This window comes from Saccostrea echinata, unplaced genomic scaffold (genome assembly GCF_033153115.1).
Source record: "Saccostrea echinata isolate AGI-Se365-2 ecotype Australia unplaced genomic scaffold, CSIRO_AGI_Sech_v1 ptg000062l, whole genome shotgun sequence".
NCBI lineage: Eukaryota > Metazoa > Mollusca > Bivalvia > Ostreida > Ostreidae > Saccostrea > Saccostrea echinata.
The window spans coordinates 2751272-2772227 of NW_026889811.1; the positions used below are offsets into that span (position 1 = coordinate 2751272).

The 20956-nt window shown below is 35.1% G+C and overlaps 1 protein-coding gene across 1 annotated transcript; it reads right to left on the reverse strand.

Moving 5' to 3' along the window:
- Nucleotides 1-2208: 2208 nt before the first annotated feature.
- On the reverse strand, nt 2209-20954 carry LOC133175394 (GATOR1 complex protein NPRL2-like). Its single transcript, XM_061310499.1, has 12 exons — nt 20876-20954; nt 16166-16257; nt 15642-15810; nt 15016-15124; nt 13708-13841; nt 10369-10466; nt 10219-10255; nt 9170-9263; nt 7135-7252; nt 6298-6455; nt 6076-6174; nt 2209-2846 (listed from the first exon to the last, which is right to left on the reverse strand). The coding sequence occupies exons 1-11, from the start codon at nt 20945-20947 to the stop codon at nt 6107-6109; spliced, it is 1149 nt and encodes a 382-aa protein (XP_061166483.1). The 5' UTR covers nt 20948-20954; the 3' UTR covers nt 2209-2846; nt 6076-6106.
- Between the last annotated feature and the right edge of the window lie 2 nt (nt 20955-20956).

Consider the following 20956-nt stretch of genomic DNA (forward strand, 5'->3'; position numbering starts at 1 on the left):
CAGACTATAAGCCAAGATTCGAACTCAACCTTTTTCAAATCATCCTCTACTTTAGTCTATCGTATGGCAGACGTGAAATGACTGCAAGATAATACCAGCCCATATAAAGTTATGTAGACACTTAAGTGGGGGGGGGGTTATGGAACTGGGGTTTTGAAAAAAAATACATAGAGCAAGGCGTAAACATCCCATATACAATGTAGATACCCCTCTGTTAGCCTGGTTCCCTGTCCCTGTTATGCCTCGTATACTCCGCGACACTACGGCCAGGTGGACTAGTCTACAATGCGGCGAATCTGCCCTGAATCTGAGCCCATTGTGACGTCGTATTTAGTAGTCTTGTCCCATGATCCCTTGCACTTCGTTACAATAACGAAGTGCAAGGGATCATGGGACAAGACTACGTATTTAGCTACGCATCCAGTGTAGAAGTTCATTGTGACGTCGTATTTTGTATACGCCGTCGATGCAATGCATCGATCATTGTGACGTCAATATTTATTTCCGTGGTTAACGGCAACGGCTCAAAAATCCACGATTTAGCGCAAATTGTTCTAACCAATCAAGGGACAGCATCGATTGTAATCCACCTGGCTCATGGTATCCTACTCGTGGTATTGTACATCTTTCATTTGTACCTTCAAGATAGATATGATTTATATTCTTTCATATTACAATATACTTTAATATTATTTATATGTAATTGTATATGCCCCCTGAGTGCTCTTGATTGGTGAATAAACATATACAGGGTATTCTAAAGTCGTCTGACGCTTTTTTACGTCAGTAATGAGAATCCTTCAGGATATGTTACTAGCATTTACATTCCACTTTTGACATTACTCTTTTGTTTGAAAGCTACATTATACTTTTCGGGAATGGATTAAATATAAAGCCGAGTTACCACGTTTATACCCGATAGATATTTTAAAATGATACCTAATAACTTACATTTACATTTGTAACTATTTGCGTGATTATTATCTTTTACGCATGAAATATTTATTTTTCAAAACAATGCGTGAAGCGATACTTTGTATCAAACCTTTAAGAAAGAACTTTTGGGGTACGGAACACGAAGGGGGGGGGGGGATCCCGTACCCAAGCACCTGTGATAGTAAATGGTACAGCTGTTACAGAAAAGAAGTTTAAAATGTTAAAAAATGTGGATGACAGATGAAAAATAGGTAGTCAATTATGTGACTCAAAAGTAAAATATTGGGGTATTATGCTTTTAAATCCTAGAAAATTCTAGACAGATTTTTTTTCTATAGAAAGGTAAAAAGAACAACATTGACCCTCCTTATACAAAGGTAAAATATTTAATTTTACAGTTATACTAAGGGTTAATTCCACCTATTCCCACTTCTAAAAAATCAAGTACATGTAGTTATTGTATAAACAGCATTTAACTCCTGTTAAGATCATATAAACCGAGGCCCCGTGTCGCAGTAGGTGTTGGCACAAAGATCCCTCACTGCTCAATGGCCCTGATTGCCAAGTATAGGTATAAATTTGCAGCTCTCCACCGGCAATTGCAAGTGGTGGTGTACGTCTCCATATGAATGAAAAATTCTCGAGAGGGACGTTAAACAACAAATTAACTCCTGCTGGGATGGAAGGTAGGTAAATTGGCTATATATTTTTTTTAAATGTAAATCTGATTTTTTATTAATAATTGAAAGAAAAAGAAACAAATACTAGTAAATGTAATTAATAAATGTAACATTATTTTTTTATGTTAAAAAATACAATGCATAAGCTCTCATTTATGTAGGGTTCAGATTATCTTAATATTTCCTACCTTATTCTTTCAGTTTGATGTAAAAAATAACTTTTTCAAAATCAGACTAAAATGATTAGATTAAAACAGACATATTCTTAATTTTAAGCAAATTAAGTGAAAAAAAAACCTTTAATCTTTTTATTATAAGAAAATCAATAAACTTAAATCATATTGTTCTTAATTTTTTTTAAATGTATTTTTTGTCTTAAAGTGCATTTAACTGTTCAAAGTACTGGTAAATTTAAGGTGGGATGTAATTAGCATAATTGCTTTAAAAACAAATGAACTATTAATTCATCTATTGTTATTTGCATGTGGGAATAGGTTATATTCATGAGAATAGGTGGAAGACACCATACTAAGAAAATCATAACTAAATTCATCCAAGTAGAGATGTTAAGGAAACAAAAACAACGCAAGCATAAAAATGCTGAACACTTTATTATTAACAAATTTAATAAATGTTAATACAGTAAGTATTTTTATTTATAATCCTGCATTCATCAAGTAAGAACCTGAACACATGAAGCATTCCTCAAGTGAGAACCTGAACACCTGAAGTATTTATCAAGTGAGAACCTGAACACCTGAAGCATTCATCAAGTGAGAACCTGAACACCTGAAGCATTCATCAAGTAAGAACCTGAACACCTGAAGCATTCATCAAATGAGAACCTGAACACCTGAAGCATTCATCAAGTGAGAACCTGAACACCTGAAGCATTCATCAAATGAAAACCTGAACACCTGAAGCATTCATCAAGTAAGAACCTGGACACCTGAAGCATTCATCAAGTGAGAATCTGAACACCTGAAGCATTCAGAGCATCACACTGTCCATTACTTAGTCTTTGAGTTCAATTCATGTCTCCCAATCTATTTCAATAAATAGCTGTCTTATTTTCACAGTCTGTTGCTGACTGCCATATTGGATTCTACTTTATATTCTTCTTTAAGTACAGTCTAATACGGTATCTGCATTGCCTGTAGCTGTTGAATGGAGCAAGTGTTTCTGGATTTTAATTCATTTGGTTTGTTTTGTAGCATTGTTCATGCAGATCTGGAAGACAGAATTCAGCAAGTCAGTCTCAGTAAATAAAATGATGTCCTTCATGAAAATTAACAAGAGGCCCATGACCACATCACTCACCTGAGCACACTGGCTAGGAAATTGAAAAGTTAAAATATTTAACTGTCTCCCAAAGGGTGGGGGAGGACTTGAGCAAACTTGAATCTACACTAATTAAGGATGCTTCCATATTTCTTTGACTTATCATATCTTTAGACTTTGAAAGAATTTTTCCTATATATTTTTATGTAAATGCCTGATCTATTGTGGTCCCACCCTACCCCTGGGGTCATGGTTTGAACAAACTTGAATCTACACTACCTGAGGATGCTTCTGTATTAATACAACTAATCATGGTCTTGCTGTTCCTGAAAATAAGATTTTGAAAAAAAATTTTCTATAAATTCATACATAAAAATTTGATTGCCTGTTGTGGCCCCAATCTACCCCCAGGGTCATGATTTGAACAAACTTGAATCTACATTACCTGAGGATGCTTCCATCTGAATATGACCAATCATGGCTTTGCTGTTCCTGAGAAGAAGATATTCAAAGATTTCTACATATTTTTTTGAAGTAAAACTTTGATTGCCGTGTGTCCCCACCCTATCCCTGGGAGGTCATGATTAAACAAACTGGAATCTACACTATTTCAGGAAGCTTTCATTTAAGTTACATCTTTTCTGGCCCAGTGGATCTCGAGAAGAAAAAAATGACTCTACCCAATTTCACTTTCTCTTAATTATTTCCCCTTGGAAGAGGGTGTGGCCCTTCATTTGAACAAACCTAAATGCCCTTCACCCAAGGATACTCTGTGCCAAGTTTGGTTGAAATTGGCCAAGTGGTTCTGGAGAAAAAGATGAAATTGTAACAACATGCCCAAGGGCCTTGAATCGCTCTTCTGATAAACTGTACAACCTATCACTTCTATTTGAAGCCTTTAGGTATCATGTATATTTAGATAAAGCCTTGGAATTCCAAAGGTAGGTCATCATGACCTACATTTTAGAAGAAACACTCTTGAGAACCCAAGATGATTCTAAGCCAATTAGTACCTTAGAGTTGGTCATGGTGACCTACTTATCACTTGTCATTCTCTGAGGACCAAAGATGCATCAACTAACTTTGATGATTCTAAGCCAATTAATACCTAAAATATTTTTAAAATTAAAACCATAAAATTTTAAAAGTAGGTCACAGTGACCTACTTTTCAAATGACATACTTTGAGGACTCAAGATGCATCAACTGACAAAGTTTGATGATTCTAAGCCAATAAGTACCTGATGTATTTAAATAAAGCCATAAAATTTCAAAAATAGTTCACAGTGACCTCCTTTTCAGTCAACTAACTCTGCGGACCCAAGATGCATCAACTGACAAAGTTTGATGATTCTAAGCCAATTAGTGCCTGAAATTTTTAATTAAAGCCATAAATTTTCAAAAATAGGTCACGGTGACCTACTTTTCAGTTGTTGTACTCCGAGGACCCAAGATGCATCAACTGACAAAGTTTGATGATTCTAAGCCAATTAGTACCCGAAATATTTAATTAAAGCCATAAATTTTCAAAAGTAGGTCATGGTGACCTACTTTTCAGTCGACCTACTACGAAGACCCAAGATGCATCAACTGACAAATTTGATGATTCTAAGCCAATTACTACCTGAAATATTTATTTATAGTCATATAAATTGAAAAGTAGATCACGGTGACCTACTTTTTCATTGACGTTTTTTAAGGACCCAAGATGCATCAACTTACAAAGTTTAAGGATCATAGGCCTTAAATTGTCCAAAACGTCTCTAAAACGCTTTGAAATCGAATGTCTGCAAAATTCAAAAAGTAGGTTACTGTGACCTACTTTTAATAAATATGTTTTATGGCCCCAAGATGCATCATCTTACAAGATTTAATGATTCTTAACCTCTCAGTTTTTGAATTAATGACCTTAATTGTTTTGAAAAAGATTAGCCATAAAATTCAAAGAGTAGGTCAAGGTGACCTATTTTTTAGTCGACGTACTCGGAGGACCCAAGATACATCAACTGACAAGGTTTGATGATCATAGGCCTTAAATTGTTCAAAATAAGCCTCTAAATCATTTTGAAAAAGAATGGCCGCAAAATTTAAAAAGTAGGTCACCGTGACCTACTTTTGAGTCAACATGATATGATGTCCTTAGATGCATCAACTGTCAAGATTTGATAATCCTAGTCATTACAGTAAGCAAAATATCAATATTTTAATAAAATGTAATTTTTGGTCAACTTTGAAGTGACCTTGAGACCATGCCCTTTGCCCCAGGGTAAATCCCTTTTTAATTTTAATCTACAACATATCCTCATCCTTTTGTGTAAGTTTGGTGATAATCTGCCCAGTGGTTCTTGAGAAGAAGATATTTTAGCAACCAGTACTTTTGTTTCTATTTTCCTAATTATCTCCCCTTATTTAAGGGTCACAATCCTAGTTTTAGTATAAACGGGAGCCCTTGGGCCAAGGATACCCTGTGACAAATTTGACAATAACTGGCCAAGGGGTTCTTGAGTTATGGCCCTTATTCTAAAAAGTTTACGCACACCACACAAATGGCCATAGCATTAGCTCTGAACCTTTGGTTCAGAAGAGCTAAAAAGATGATGATGACAGACAACTGACAAATTTTGATCAGAAAATCTCATCTGAGCTTTCAGTAACAAGGTGCTTGTCAGTTTATATTGACTATCTGGAATACACTAAACATTCACTCAATCATGATCCCTAAATCTAGCATGCAAACCCCAGGGTGGGGCTTGGTAAGTCAAATATTGAAAATACATTACAGTTTTAAACAAAAAAAATCTTCTATACTCATTGATATCCACCAGACAAACCATGTGCATGATTTGTAAAATAAACACTTAGCCATCTATACCAATCGTCCAATTGTTCATGTCCCTGTCCTCACCAAACTGTATACATTGTGTATTTTTGTCACATGAAACCAGAGTTCAAGTTCCAGTTTGGACAAAAAAGTCTGAGAAACTCATGATACTCAGGTGACTATCGAGGCTCATGGATCTCTTGTTATTAACTTTATTTTCTTCATCCAAATAATAAAAAGAGAAGTAAATTTTTTACCACTGATTTCAAAAGAAGACTCCTGATTTTACTGAGTCACAGATGAAGTGACTTACTTAAGAATACTTATCATTTTACCGAGTCTAGATATGGAGACTTACCACTTTATCCAGACAGGATTAGAGACACTCCTCACTTTACACACACTGTCACATGAGGATCATTCTCTATCCTCTCCTCCAGATCTGCTTGACTTATGCCTGCAACACACACGTATCAATGTAACTTTGTATCATCCCTATATATAGCTACTTCAAGCTCAGTAACAGAGAGAGACAACTGTATCACAACCGTATCACAGTTCAGAGAGCAATGGTGCTTACCAACTTTACAGCATATTTCATCATAACAGTGAAGTCCATCAAACATAGGATACAGAGACCTCAGTCGGGGGTCAGGTTCGGCATTGGTGGGGACTAGAATGGGGAATTTCCTCAGCACACGTATTAGATTTTTCACCACTCCAAACTGGATCAACTTCCTCCATAGTTGAGGTTGAAAAAAGAAATTAATAACTACAAATGCTCACAACTTTTTTGCAAGATATCCAAAAGCACAGAGGATGATTCATTTTTATGCATTTTTTTTCAAAGAGTTCTGATATATAGCTATGCAAAATTATTGACCATTTCCTAACCATACGATCTTAACTTACCGTAATCTCATTTAAAATCATTTATCTGGCAAACTGTATCTTTCTTGTCATTGAAAAGAAGATTATAAAAAGCAATTTCCTTGAAAATTTGGACTGCTATGCTAGCCACATCTCATCCTTGGAGGCCAGTGTTTAAACATACTAAACATAGCTATGGCTTTCAGTGTTTTAGTAGTTTTCAGAATGAAAATGGCTTTCAGTATTAATAAGACAAATTGCAGCCTCCACATTCTTATGGTAATTTTTGAAATTTTCGTACAAATTTCTATCTACCAGTATATGGAAAGGGTAAAATTTACTGCAAATGGCAATACTGTTGCTAAACTTTGATCAGTAAAGCTCTTTTAGCTTTGGTTGAGGTGAGGGAATACTACATGTACTTGCTTAAAATCTAGGAAAATGAGTTTTTAACACATCAAACTGAATTAACTTTTCATATAGTTAATTCAAGATCATGTTAGTACTAGATCACTTGTAGTAGAGAAACTTGGTATAGCATACTTACTTTTCATCAATTTTGAGTCCATGTGGATTATATCGACAGCAGAGATCACGGACAGTTACACCATGTGTCATACTGGTGTACAGGGTCAGAATGTCCCGCAGCAGGGGTAACGTGTGACCTGTAATTATAGCAGCATTTATGAATCTAACTTATTTGGTGAAGTTTTCATAAAAGTGCACAGTATGGTAAGGATAATAAGACAATATTCTTAATATTAAGGAAGCTTACAAAACAAGACAAGGCTATCTTATGTCACAATAGTGGAGTGCCTGCCAACAACATCTGTAAAACTTGTTTAGTATTGTGATAGGGTGATTTATTTCATATATTAATTATTATATTTCAGGATTAAATTAATTCAGTTAAATTATCATATTTATTTCTTTACAGCATTTCATTTATTGAATAAATCCACATGGCTTTATTTGCATCAATCTGTGTTTATTGAGTTATTTATAGATGTATGACATCACAGTGGTCATTTAAACCCCCTTTTCTATTTATATCTTGTGTAGTGCCCAGGCCAACTTGGATTTGATTGGTTGGTTAGTTTCCCTCTCTTTTGGTTTTTACTTAGTTAATTACTTTTGTTTGAGATCTTGGTCTGAGCAGACATATTGGTTTCTTCATATTTATTTGTGTATGTTGACTGATTTATGACAATGACCAAGACAGGACAGAATGTAAGTTTACTTTTACTGATTTCATTATTTCTATATAATTGTTTATCTGCTAAATTCCCAAATAATAATATTCTAATATAAAGTATGAAAGTTCAGTTTGTGTGATTATTTTATGACTTTGTAAATATTCAGAGTAATAAGTATATTTTAGATCTGTGAGAATAAGTGTGTAATATAGTACAGTTATATTTATATTATTCATACACAGATCACTGAATAGAGTACAGCTGTGTTCAGCTTTGTATATATTGGAGTTATGGCTCTATATCACATATAGGTATGATGTATATATAAATATAAATTTTTTTTTTTTGGAAAAAGTTAATTTTTTATCGTCTCTGGGTCTCCTCTCCAGTTTTTACAAATGTTTGTTAATTTCTTTGAATTAAAATGCACCCAAATAATGTTTCAAAATCATGGAGAGATGACCCAGAGATAGCAATTTTTTAGAAAAACGTGTTTAAAAATGTAACATTTTGTACCAAAGGACTCATCTAGCCAATTTTCAAGTTCTTTTTTAGCAAATGAAAATACAATATCCGGAAAATATGTCCCTTTCCTATTTCACAGGAACCCGATACATCAAAAGAATGCTAAAATTTCATGTGACAGATCAATGAAATTTTCACTTTTCAAGTGCGCTCAGATTCCCGCCAAATGCCAATCAAAAGCGCCCTCGTTCTTTACGGATGTAGCCAAGTTTTTTTTTTTTAATCCCTGGTGAAATTCTTAACTATTCCTTGTAAAAAATTCTAAGGATATAACAAACTCGGATATAGCGAATTTATGGATATAGCAAACTGATTTTGTGTCTCCTACAGGTTAAAAATAATAAAATTTACATCTTTTATAGCAAATTTTCAAACATCTCAATTTTTAAAATATTGAACTGATATTACAATGGGCAATGTTCAGTATTTTCACCTAAGTTCCAGTATTTTCAAGGCTTCTGTACAGTTCATGTATTTTTGCAAGTATTTTTATTTCAATTCATCTGAAAACTTTTGAACTCCAGCACAACTTTTGTTTTGAATACTTCCCTAAATACATTTGGTAGTCATATGTGAAGGAAAAAAATCTATTTGCGAATTCACTAAATATACTTTAACAAATTCCTTATAGAGATATAACAAATTAAGGATACAGCAAAGTAAATTCGCTTGTCCCCAGGACTTAACTATAACTGAGTTTAACTGTATAAATTATAATTCAGGTGATGAAGGTTTTACAAATGTAATTTGAATAGATGTACTTAAAGAAAGAAGTTTGGGATTGAATTACAGGCTCAAACAATTAATGGACTTACAGTTAAACAGATGACATCCTTTTAGTATGGAATGATCTAAACATACCTTTAATTGCAATAAAATGCATACACTGGTCTTGAAGATGTGCATCAGAAAACAGCTTTTTAATGTCTGACGTCACGGTGTACATGTTAGAATACTGAAATACCCAGAGATCAACCAAATTAATGTCCGACGTCACGGTATACATGTTAGAATACTGAAATACCCAGAGATCAACCAAATTAATGTCCGACATCACGGTGTACATGTTAGAATACTGAAATACCCAGAGATCAACCAAATTAATGTCTGATGTCACTCTATACATGTTAGAATACTGAAATACCCAGAGATCAACCAAATTAATGTCCGACGTCATGGTATACATGTTAGAATACTGAAATACCCAGAGATCAACCAAATTAATGTCCGATGTCACGGTGTACGTTAGAATACTGAAATACCCAGAGATCAACCAAATTAATGTCCGACGTCAAGGTATACATGTTAGAATACTGAAATACCCAGAGATCAACCAAATTAATGTCCGACGTCATGGTATACATGTTAGAATACTCAAATACCCAGAGATCAACCAAATTAATGTCCGACGTCACGGTGTACGTTAGAATACTGAAATACCCAGAGATCAACCAGATTAATGTCCGACGTCACGCTATACATGTTAGAATACTGAAATACCCAGAGATCAACCAAATTAATGTCCGACGTCACGGTGTACATGTTAGAATACTGAAATACCCAGAGATCAACCAAATTAATGTCCGACGTCATGGTATACATGTTAGAATACTGAAATACCCAGAGATCAACCAGATTAATGTCTATAGTCATGGTGTAAAAGTAGCGTAATGAAAAACCGACTCATCAACTAAAATAATGTCAAATGTCAAGATACACATGTTAAAGAACAATGAAACATCAAGTCATCAATAAACAGAAAGTCCGTGATTTCTAAGATATTGTTTGATCTATTTTTTTTAATGATAATTGGAACAATGTTTAATGTAGAAGCAAAAGTCATGAAAAGAATAAGTATTTGGTATTCACAAAATCATTAAATGTAAATACTATCTACAAAGTCACCTCACCTGAAAAACTGGTATTATCTTAATTATATTGTAATATCTGAAATGTACAAGAAAGAAAAAGAAATTTTACACAATTATTAATTGACAATTAACAGAAAGCAAGGAAATGTAGGACTCTAATGCCGAGTGATTACTGGTTATAATACTCACAGGAGATTTTGTAGACAAGACTTCACTAGATTGATTTCCACATCCGCTTCAACTGCTATCCGACAAGTTGGATGAAATCCATCAATGTAGGGCAGAACCTGTGAACCAAAAACATGTGACCAGATGACAAAGTTTGAGACATTATCTTACTCCTGATTATATTTGTTTTCTGATTTTGTTTGACTAAAATCCTTGTATTTTATTAAACCTGACTCAAAAAACCAGGATAAAGTGAAAAGTAAAGACATTTTTCTACTGTTTCTACCACTTCAAAGTTGGGGAAAAGGCAAGAATTTTGACCTCCAACCCAGTATCTTGACCTTGTCCAAATGACCTTGTTGCAGGGTCATTCAAAGTTTGCTGCTCACAGCAACCATCCGGCAAAGTAAAATATCCTATTTCTCTCCACTTCAAAGTTACAGCAAAGGCAGGAATTTTACGCTTCTGGAACTTGTTCAAAATATCCTGGGTTAGGGTCAGGGCACACCCATCTCACAAGCAAATGTGTCTCAAGCATTAGCCTCTGTTATTCCATTTCAAAGTTGTGGCTAGAATAATGATTTTATATGTTTGTACCCTGTGACCTTAACCTTATCCAAATTCCCTTGGTGCAAGGTAAGACCCATCTCTGGTCAATAGCTACCTATTATGGAGTATAATCTAAGGTTTCTTGCTTTTAAAATTGTCCCTACAGGAAATTTATATTTTTTATTACTGTTACTCAAAGAAACCTTGTAAAGTCCACAACTGTATTAAATTTTAATGAATCAACCTCAAAATACCAAATGTATATACCCAAATAATATACTGGCATTTAATTTTTTTCAAATGATGTTTGCAGGAGTGTATTAATGCCATATCTCATTCCATTTGAGTTGTTTTGTAATTCACCTTACAGAAGAATTGTGGACTTGCTTTAAATTTACCAGCTTTACAAGTAGAATGGACATCATTCAAATAAAACATATAATTGTTTTCATAAATGAAAAAAATCTCTCTCCTACCAGTGACCCTTCAGGATGTTTTGTGCTGAGATACCTGCTGTGTGGTGAGATCCCATTGCTGAGATAACTGTTGTGTGGTGAGATCCAATTGCTGAGATACCTGCTGTGTGGTGAGATCCCTTTGCTAAGTTACCAGCTGTGTGGTGAGATCCCATTGCTGAGTTACCAGCTGTGTAGTGAGATCCCATTGTTGAGATACCTGGTGTGTAATGAGATCCCATTGCTGAGATACCTGCTGTGAAGTGAGATCACATTGCTGAGATACCTGCTGTGTGGTGAGATTCCAGTGCTAAGTTACCCGCTGTGTAGTGAGATCCCATTGCTGAGTACCTGGTGTGTAATGAGATCCCATTGCTGAGATACCTGCTGTAAAATGAGATCCCATTGCTGAGATACCTGCTGGGTGGTTAGATCCAATTGCTAAGTTACCAGCTTTGTGTAAAGTTCCCATTGCTAATTTACTAGCTGTGTGGTGAGATCCCATTGCTAAGTTACCAGCTGTGTAGTGAAATCCCAGTGCTAAGTTACCGGCTGTGTAGTGAGATCCCATTGCTGAGATACCTGCTGTGTGGTAAGATCCCATTGCTGACATAACTGCTGTGTAGTTAGATCCCATTGCTGAGATACCTGCTGTGTAGTTAGATCCCATTGCTGAGATACCTTGTGTGGTGAGATCCCAGTGATAAGTTACCCACTGTGAAGTGAGATCCCATTGCTGAGATACCTGGTGTGTAATGAGATCCCATTGCTAATATACCTGCTGTGTAGTGAGATCACATTGCTGAGATACCTGTTATGTGGTGAGATCCCATTGCTAAGTTACCAGCTGTGTGTCGAGTTCCCATTGCTAAGTTACTAGCTGTGTGGTGAGATCCCACTGCTAAGTTACCAGCTGTGTAGTGAGATCTGTGTGCTAAGTTACTGGCTGTGTAATGAGATCCCATTGCTGAGATACCTGCTGTGTGGTGAGATCCCATTGCTGACATAACTGCTGTGTAGTTAGATCCCATTGCTGAGATACCCGCTGTGTAGTTAGATCCCATTGCTGAGATACCTGCTGTGTGGTGAGATACTATTGCTAAGTTACCAGCTGTGTGGTGAGATCCCATTGCTGAGATACCTGCTGTACATTGAGATCCTATTTCTGAGTTACCTGATGCAGGGTGAGATCTCATTGCTGACTTACCTGATGCAGGGTAAGATCTCATTGCAGAGTAAATGTGGGTAATATTTAATTGCAGAGTTACCTTCTGTGAGTTGAGATCCCATTCTTCCGTTACCTTCTGTGTGTTGAAATCCCATTCTTAAGTGACCTTCTGTGAGTTGAGATCCCATTCTTCAGTTATCTGCTGTGAATTGAGATCCCATACTTTATTTACCTGCTGTGTGGTGAGATCTCATTGCTGAGTTACCTGATGTGAGTTGAGATCCCATTTTTCAGTTACCTGCTGTGTGGTGAGATCCCATTCTTCACTTACCTGATCCTAGTTGAGATCCCATTCTTTAGTTACCTGCTGTTTGGTGAGATCCCATTTTTCAGTTACCTTCTGTGTGGTGAGATCCCATTCTTCAGTTACTTGATGCGAGTTGAGATCCCATTCTTCAGTTACCTGCTGTGAGGTGAGATCCCATTTTTCAGTTACCAGCTGTGTGGTGAGATTCCATTCTTCAGTTACCTGCTGTGAGGTGAGATCCCATTTTTCAGTTACCTGCTGTGTGGTGAGATCCCATTTTTCAGTTACCTTCTGTGTGGTGAGATCCCATTCTTCAGTTACCTGATGCGAGTTGAGATCCCATTCTTTAGTAACCTGCTGTGTGGTGAGATTCCATTCTTCAGTTACCTGCTGTGAGGTGAGATCCCATTTTTCAGTTACCTGCTGTGAGGTGAGATCCCATTCTTCAGTTACCTGCTGTGTGGTGAGATCCCAGTTTTCAGTTACCTGCTGTGAGGTGAGATCCCATTTTTCAGTTACCTGCTGTGTGGTGAGATCTCATTGCTGAGTTACCTGCTGTGAGTTGAGATCCCATTTTTCAGTTACCTGCTGTGAGGAGAGATCCCATTTTTCAGTTACCTGCCGTGTGGTGAGATCCCATTGCTGAGATAACCATGTGTGGTGAGATCCTATTCTTCAATTATTTGCTGTGTGGTGAGATCCCATTGCTGAGTTACCTTCTGTGAGGTGAAATCCCATTCTTCAGTTACCTGCTGTGTGGTTAGATCCCATTGTTAAGTTACCTGCTGTGTGGTAAGATCCCATTCTTCAGTCACCTTCTGTAAGGTGTGATCCCATTCTTCAGTTACCTTCTGTAAGGTGCAATCCCATTGCTAAGTTACCTGCTGTGTGGTGAGATCCCATGCATGTTGTGGTCTCCCCTTATCTCTGATCAGGATGGGGACATCATGGTCCAGTACAGGAGGAGGCTCAGCAATATTCACAGTAACCTTCAAGTGGACAGTAATGGACTCTCCTGAATCAGAAAACAGTAGACACACTCATATAAATATAATAACCTTCCAAGGAAAATACTACATTTATGATTCTTCAGACATGTGCAATGGTCTGCAAAATAAGCTACTTATCAAATAGTTTTTTCAATCTCTGTTGTTTCTTTTTATACCACAGGGATAGACATTAACTTTTAGATTCACTTGTCCTTTGGGCAAGTGATCTCAGACTTGGACTTGTCCGAATGCAAAACTTGGTTGCCCAAAATTAGGGAAGAAAAATATTATTTATTACTATAAACTGAGAAGAAAAAATGTGACCAAATACACTACTGTCAACTTGGCAAGTTGAGCTACATAAAAAAGTAATTTCGATGCTTCGTTTGTACATGTGTATCACTGTCCTTGTCAATTTAATATGTTAACACACTGCCATGCAGCATTATCCCTCCGTTTTCTTTTAATAAACTTCATATTTTTAAAAATTAATTTCCGTAGAATCCTTTTGTGAATCGTGATTTTCAGAGATAACAAGCAACAGTAAAGGAAGACAATTGCTATGAAACATACATATCTGGATTGGGATACATCGTGTTACTTATATTCTGTGAATGAATTTCCTAATTAGAAGTTAACAAATTTGTTATAAGTAGAGCGTATTTATCACGAAAGAAAACAGAATAATGAACCCGATTTTTAAATGGTCCGTAACGGTATATTCTAGAAACGCTACCAGGATTTCCTAATGTAAATCAATGACAGTCATGCAGGTATCTGGCGGAAATCAAGTATTTAATTTATTATTGTTTTATTCATAAATTAATGTAAACTGACTAAATATGTACATTTCTATGAGAAAAATTCACTTGCCCGATCGGACAAGTACGTTGACAGTTTCACTTGCCCGAAATGAAGATTTACTTGTCCCGGGCAATCGGACAACCGTTAATGTCGATCCCTGTACCACCAAGCCCATGTGAACTTAGACTTGTTCTTGTGACCTTGTCCTTCATAAAACTTTCCGGCATTTTTCATTCCATAATTATGACCTGTAAATGAAACTAATTGATCTACAAAATTTACACCCTCCTTAACAAAAGCCTCTCTTCCCTAATGCAATTTATGCCAAAAAAAAGGACTCTGCCTAATGATGGAGGTTACCAATAGACTTACACTATTGACTGTTTAGTGACTTACCCACTGGAATTCGACAGAAGCCATACTTATTCAGGAGATGCAGAACCTTCTCCATGAAGACTGGAATTTGTTCCTGGCTTTTCTCTTTTGACAAAAACCCACTCTCCAACTGAAAAAGTAAGGAAACGATACAAAACCAGAAAACTCTGATGAGACAGTAGCTTTACTGGTTTGTACTTATAGTGGAAGAGGAAAATTGAAACTAAATTTAAGAAACCTTTTTTTATATCTACAGAATTATGTACCTTGGTGTTTACTTATTTTGTACTAAGTTTCATTGAAATCAAGCCAAAACTGTAGGATGAGTAGAATTTTGAAAGGTTTTAAAATTTCGTAGCTCTATTGATGTGTACTTAAGAAAAATGTATCTTCATATACTCGTGTAAAAAGTCTAATCAGACCAAAAACTGAGGACAGACACCTTACCAGTGCATAAGCTCTTCTGTTCTCTGACCAGTACAACTAAAATTTACCATACAATGACTATGACTTTTCTTTTACCAAGAGCTACTAAATGTAGTATCTTTATTTGCATAAAATACAAGGCCAATTTCTTGACCACTAGCAACTATCCTCAACCTGCATTAAGAAAAGGTCATTCATTTTATTGACCACAAGCTACAAACCTCAATCTGTGTGAGATACAAGGCCAGTTTCTTGACCACTGGCTCATGGTTGCTGGTGTCCACATTTTGATCGAACACAAAACAAAGGTTAAACATCAGAGCATTCCTCTGGTACTTTGTGTCATCAATGGACACAGGACAGCCCACAATTTTATATCCCAAAGCATTTCTGAAACAACAGGAAACAAATGATAAATAAAAACTTCAGAATTTTTATTCTGCAGAAAATGTCCCTTAATTTTTAGTACCTTTCTAGAAATTTTCTTGGACCAGTTGAGCTCTGATTTTATCTCTCTCCAAAAAGTACACATAAATTACTGAATTTCTAGGACATGTGAGCAAAACTTTTCCTAAAATCTCAAAATTTATATAAGTGCATGACTATCTTTCAAGTTTTTCAAGTTAATGAAACATGGTTAAATTATCATGATTACTTGAACCATTTTAAAGTGCCTTACAGAAAAAAAAAAAGTTATTTAAAACTTAAATAATTGACCTATTTCTTTATGGGTGCTAAAACTTACACCGTGATAAGACGGCCTTGAAATTCCGGCTTGGGAATGATGTAATTATGTATTACGTCAAAATGAGCTTTGGATATGATTTCTTTTGGAACCTGCAAAATGTAAGTGTAGCAGAACTGTAATAGTTTTAGTGAGAGATTATCATTTCATAATTTCTTAAGCTTAAACTGTTATTTTTTTTTTGTGTAAGGAACACTAAGTAAAGTCCCTTGTTATGTATACAATTTATAAACTGTCTGATTACAGAATATAAAACACTAATGATGGGGTTTAGGTTAAAGAAACTAGTAAAAGAACATCTCCCTGACAAATTATGATAGGTAACACTGTTATTACCTTGGAAATATGTGACTGTCTCAAAGCAGGGAACGTTCAACCTCGCATTTGTTAACAAATTTTGATTTTTACCTTGTGTATTTGTATTATACCATACAAGGCCATTCTCTAAATGTAAGAAAAAATACAGTAAAACTTGTCTAATCCAGCGACCAGTGGTTCCAAAATTTTTAGCTGAATTAGGCAACATCCGGATTGGAGAAAATTGAACCGTTATAGCAAGTTAAAAATTACATAGATATAAACAAAGAGTGGTAAATAAATACTTTATCAAATGTGTCATTTTTTACGTTTCACTTGAAAAAATCGTCTATTTCCATTTGTTTTGAACTCTGTTTGTTCATCAGAATTTTCATTTCTGTTTAAGTTTTTTATTCAGTATCGAAATATAATATCTCTTGGTCATTTATCAAATTTGAAAATCGTTAAATGTTTTAAATACACTCAAAAACCTTATCGTAGCTGTAAATATTATTTTGTTAGGGACAGATTCCTAATTAATTTCTTTCTTTTAAAATTAATATGTTTGAATATTTAGACACTGTATTTGTTAATTTCAAATGTTATACATGTAATGAATATTGAACCAAAATCTTCTGTCGCTTTGGTCGTTGTAAACTAGCGACACAAGGGAAGTAATTCGAATTGCACGTCGTGCACGCAAAACAAAAGTAGAAAGGAGGTCATGAATAAGTCTCTAAGTTTTTCTACAGACATGCTACACGCAACCATAAATATCACTCATTCTTTTGCGAGTTTCCTCGCCTTACTTGAGCCATTAATAATTTTTTTCATCACGTTTGTTAAAATCTAAACTGTCGATACAGGATAGATCATTAACAGGACAATGATTACCCCACACGAGACTTCTCTAATGACCAGCGGGCACAGGTGAAAATAGGTGGCCAGATTAGAGGAGATAATTTGTACTAATTATGAGCAGTAAGTTCTTTAAATAGCGGCCGGTTTACAGAATAGGCACGATCCGGACTGCACAACATTTATTAAACATAAATTATAAAGAAAATTCAAGGGACTAAAATATTACGCCGGACTGAACAACATGCCGGAATGCACAACATCCGGATTCAACAAGTTTTACTGTATTTACATTGCTGTGTTTTTCTACTAAGTCAACTGTGAAATTGATTTGAAAGTCATTTTTGTGTATACTCATGCGTAGAAATATACATGGTGAAACTCGCGCTAAAGTGACGTCACAATGAGGCTACAGAGACGTAAATAAAAATTCAACGATATAGGGCAGCAAGAAATTCAAATATTGAGTATATTATCGGTGCTTTTAAACTTGTAAAATGTAAATATAAGGAATGTTTTTAAGTTCAGTGTGAATTATTGGTGTGTAAATCACACAGACTTGCACGTAGGCATATTTTTCATGAAGCGCTAGCACGCTTCATGAAATATGCCTACGTGACAAGTCTGTGTGATTTACACACCAATAACTCACACAAAACTTAAAAACATTCCTTAAGTACAATCTGCATGCATAGAACGACATATGGATGTGACTGACGTGGAAATTTTATATTTTTGAGAAATTATAAGCTTTTACAATTTTTTGTTATTTAAAGTGTGTGTGTGTGTGTGTGTGGGGGGGGGGGGGGGGGGGGAGGGAGCTATCAATCCACACTCTCAGGCGCCTGTGTATACACCTGTTTGGTTTATATATAATCGGGACAAAAACACTTGGGTCATAACCAAGCAGGTCGAACACATAATCGGAACCACCCGCTCCCAACCCACTGATGGCCTCAAGGCATCCCCCAATCCTATTTTATCTGATAATACCCAGTTTTACTGACATTTCTGGAACCCCCCCCCCCCCCCACCCGGCCAAAAATCTAAATGTAAATACTGGTAAACGTAAATTGTCTAAATAACAATTATGATACATTGCAAACTTGTATATCAAACCCCCTAACTCCGTCACTTTCGGGAAAATTTACACTCTTTGTAAACGAATGCGATTGTGACATCATATTTTACATGCTGAAAATCTACAATCAAATGTCGAGATACTATAACAGTCAAGTTCAAGAATGCGTCAAAAATAAATAACAATTACACATGACATATTGTATCTATCATATTTTATGTGAAATCAGTACATACTTTTTCCCTTATGTGCTATTCCATCAACACCTCCGACATGTGCATTAATATCCTCAATTTTACATGTCAGTCATATTTATGAATTAAGGTCTTTGCCAAAGGATTAATATGACATACCATATTGAATACGGCTAAAATTATTTTATTTTTCATCTCAATTTGCCCTAATATGCTACACATTGAAGATAACGTAGCGTGAAGTTATTACATATAAAATACGTTATATTAAGGTTATTTTTTGTGTTGTTGTTACTTTTCCTAATATACAATTTAATACTATTTTAAATCGTTAAAACTAATTTTTTTATGTTTACAAGTTTAAGATGTAGGGAGAAAAAACTAAATTGGAAAAAAATTTCTACTTAATACGTTGACATATTGTAGAGGGCCCTGGTGACTGAGTTAGGGTTCATGGGATGTAATGTACATGAATGTGATATGCGTTCTATTTATAGTAGTATTGTATAAGCCCAATTACTGAACTATTTAAAATTGTTCTGAAAACAATTTAAGTTCATTACTAAGTGTAGCAAACAAGAAACAAATAAAAAAATAATTGAGAGAGTAACCTGTTGTGTTTTCCGCTTATGGTGACGGAGTTTGGGTAATAGGCAGGTCTGGTACAATCACTAGATTTAGCTATGTAGCTTGAATTACCTACATAGCTTTATTTACCTACCTGGAGTAGTTTTATGAACTTACTAAAACTTATTTCTTAAAGAAGAATTTTTCCCAGAAAGTGCAGAAAATTGCACTTTGATGCAGTGATAATTTTCAACTTTGAACTCATCTGAAAAAATTCATGAAAAAATCACTCTTGGAGATGTGTCTTTTTTTGCACAATTGCAATCAAAGTTCTAAAAGTTTTGGGGCTACATACAACAGTAATTTGTGACCTAATAGTTACTTCTTGAGTGTAATAACAAAGAAAACCAGTTTTGGTTAACATGAGCACAATGTGAAGTTATCATACTTATCCACGCCTCATCGCGCACAAGGTGCATACAGTTACTCAAACAATGGGAATACATATTTTCCTTAAAAGTGATCAAACGCAGCAATGTTAAAACTATCTCTGCTTTTGATTGCTTTTTAAATGATACCTAGAATAAATATTAGTAGACATTTTCTTGCAACTTTTTGTCTTTTTAAAATAAAAAGCAAAATTGTGAAAAGTTGCCTTGAAATAGCTAAATAAAGCTATCTGAGGTAGGTAAATAAAGCTACGGTAGGTAATTTTAGCTACGTAGCTAAATGTACTTATTGTACTGGACTTGATAGGGGATAATTGGAAGTTTTTTCGAGATAACATAATACGTCTTTTTTTGAGATAAGCTCATCTGTAATCATAACTTCGTACAAAATTAAAAAAAAAATTTGAGGCAATTAATGACTAAGATGATGCCTGACCAGCTGACATGACCATCCATAATCATCAGGTCCAGGACAATCTCTTGATTTAGCTATATAGCTTGAAAAAGCTATATAGCTTTATTAACCTATTCAAAATAGCTTGATAAAGCTATTTATGTGCAGTTTTTCAGAAAAATGTGTTTTGTAAGAAATAGACAAAAAGTCGCAAGTAATTGACTATTCATATATGTACTATGGGCTATCAAAACAACAACCTAATTCAAAGATGGTTCTAACATTGCAGCATTTGAATACTTTTAAGCAAAAGATGAATTTCCATTGTTTGAGTAACTGTAGACCACCTTGTGTGCGTTGAGGTGTGGATAAGTATGATTGCTTCTCATTGTACTGAATTATTACCAATCAATTATCTTGTTGACCATAATTGGCCTCTTTTTTAATTTCAATGAAGAAGTAACTGTATCAATTGCTTTATATAGCCCCAAAACTTTTAGAACTTTGAGTACAAAGTCTCTTAAGGAGACGTAATTTGATGAGTGATTTTTACATGCATTATTTTCAGAAAAGTTCAAGGTTGAATATTATCACTGCACCAAGGTGCGACTTTTTGTGCATGCTGAGAAAATAACACATTTAAGAAAAAAGTGTGATAAAATAGCTTTATCAAGCTATTCTGAATAGCTTAATAAAGCTATATAGCTTTTTCAAGCTATATAGCTAAATCAAGAGATTGTGCTGGACCTGATCATGATCAAACATTTTCAAATACTGAAGTTTTCAGCATCCTTGTCACTTGTCACTTGATACTATCTTAAGCATTGTTAAGTACGTATTTCAATCCAAATACTAACAAGGAAGTCTTACTTGATATTTCACCATAGGCCCTGTAGTAGGGTGAAACTCACTCAGCAATATCGATATTATTTGTGGATGCATATTCGAACT

What these genes read in the sequence shown, in the direction of transcription:
- LOC133175394 (XM_061310499.1), bottom strand. Translation starts at nt 20,947, where the DNA reads ATGCATCCACAAATAATATCGATATTGCTGAGTGAGTTTCACCCTACT. An exon ending in GGGATCTCACCACACAGCAG is followed by an intron (nt 10,467 to 13,707) that starts GTAACTTAGCAA and finishes TTTGGTTCACAG; the next exon opens with GTTCTGCCCTACATTGATGG. An exon ending in TCTTGTCTACAAAATCTCCT is followed by an intron (nt 10,256 to 10,368) that starts GTGAGTATTATA and finishes TGTACATTTCAG; the next exon opens with ATATTACAATATAATTAAGA.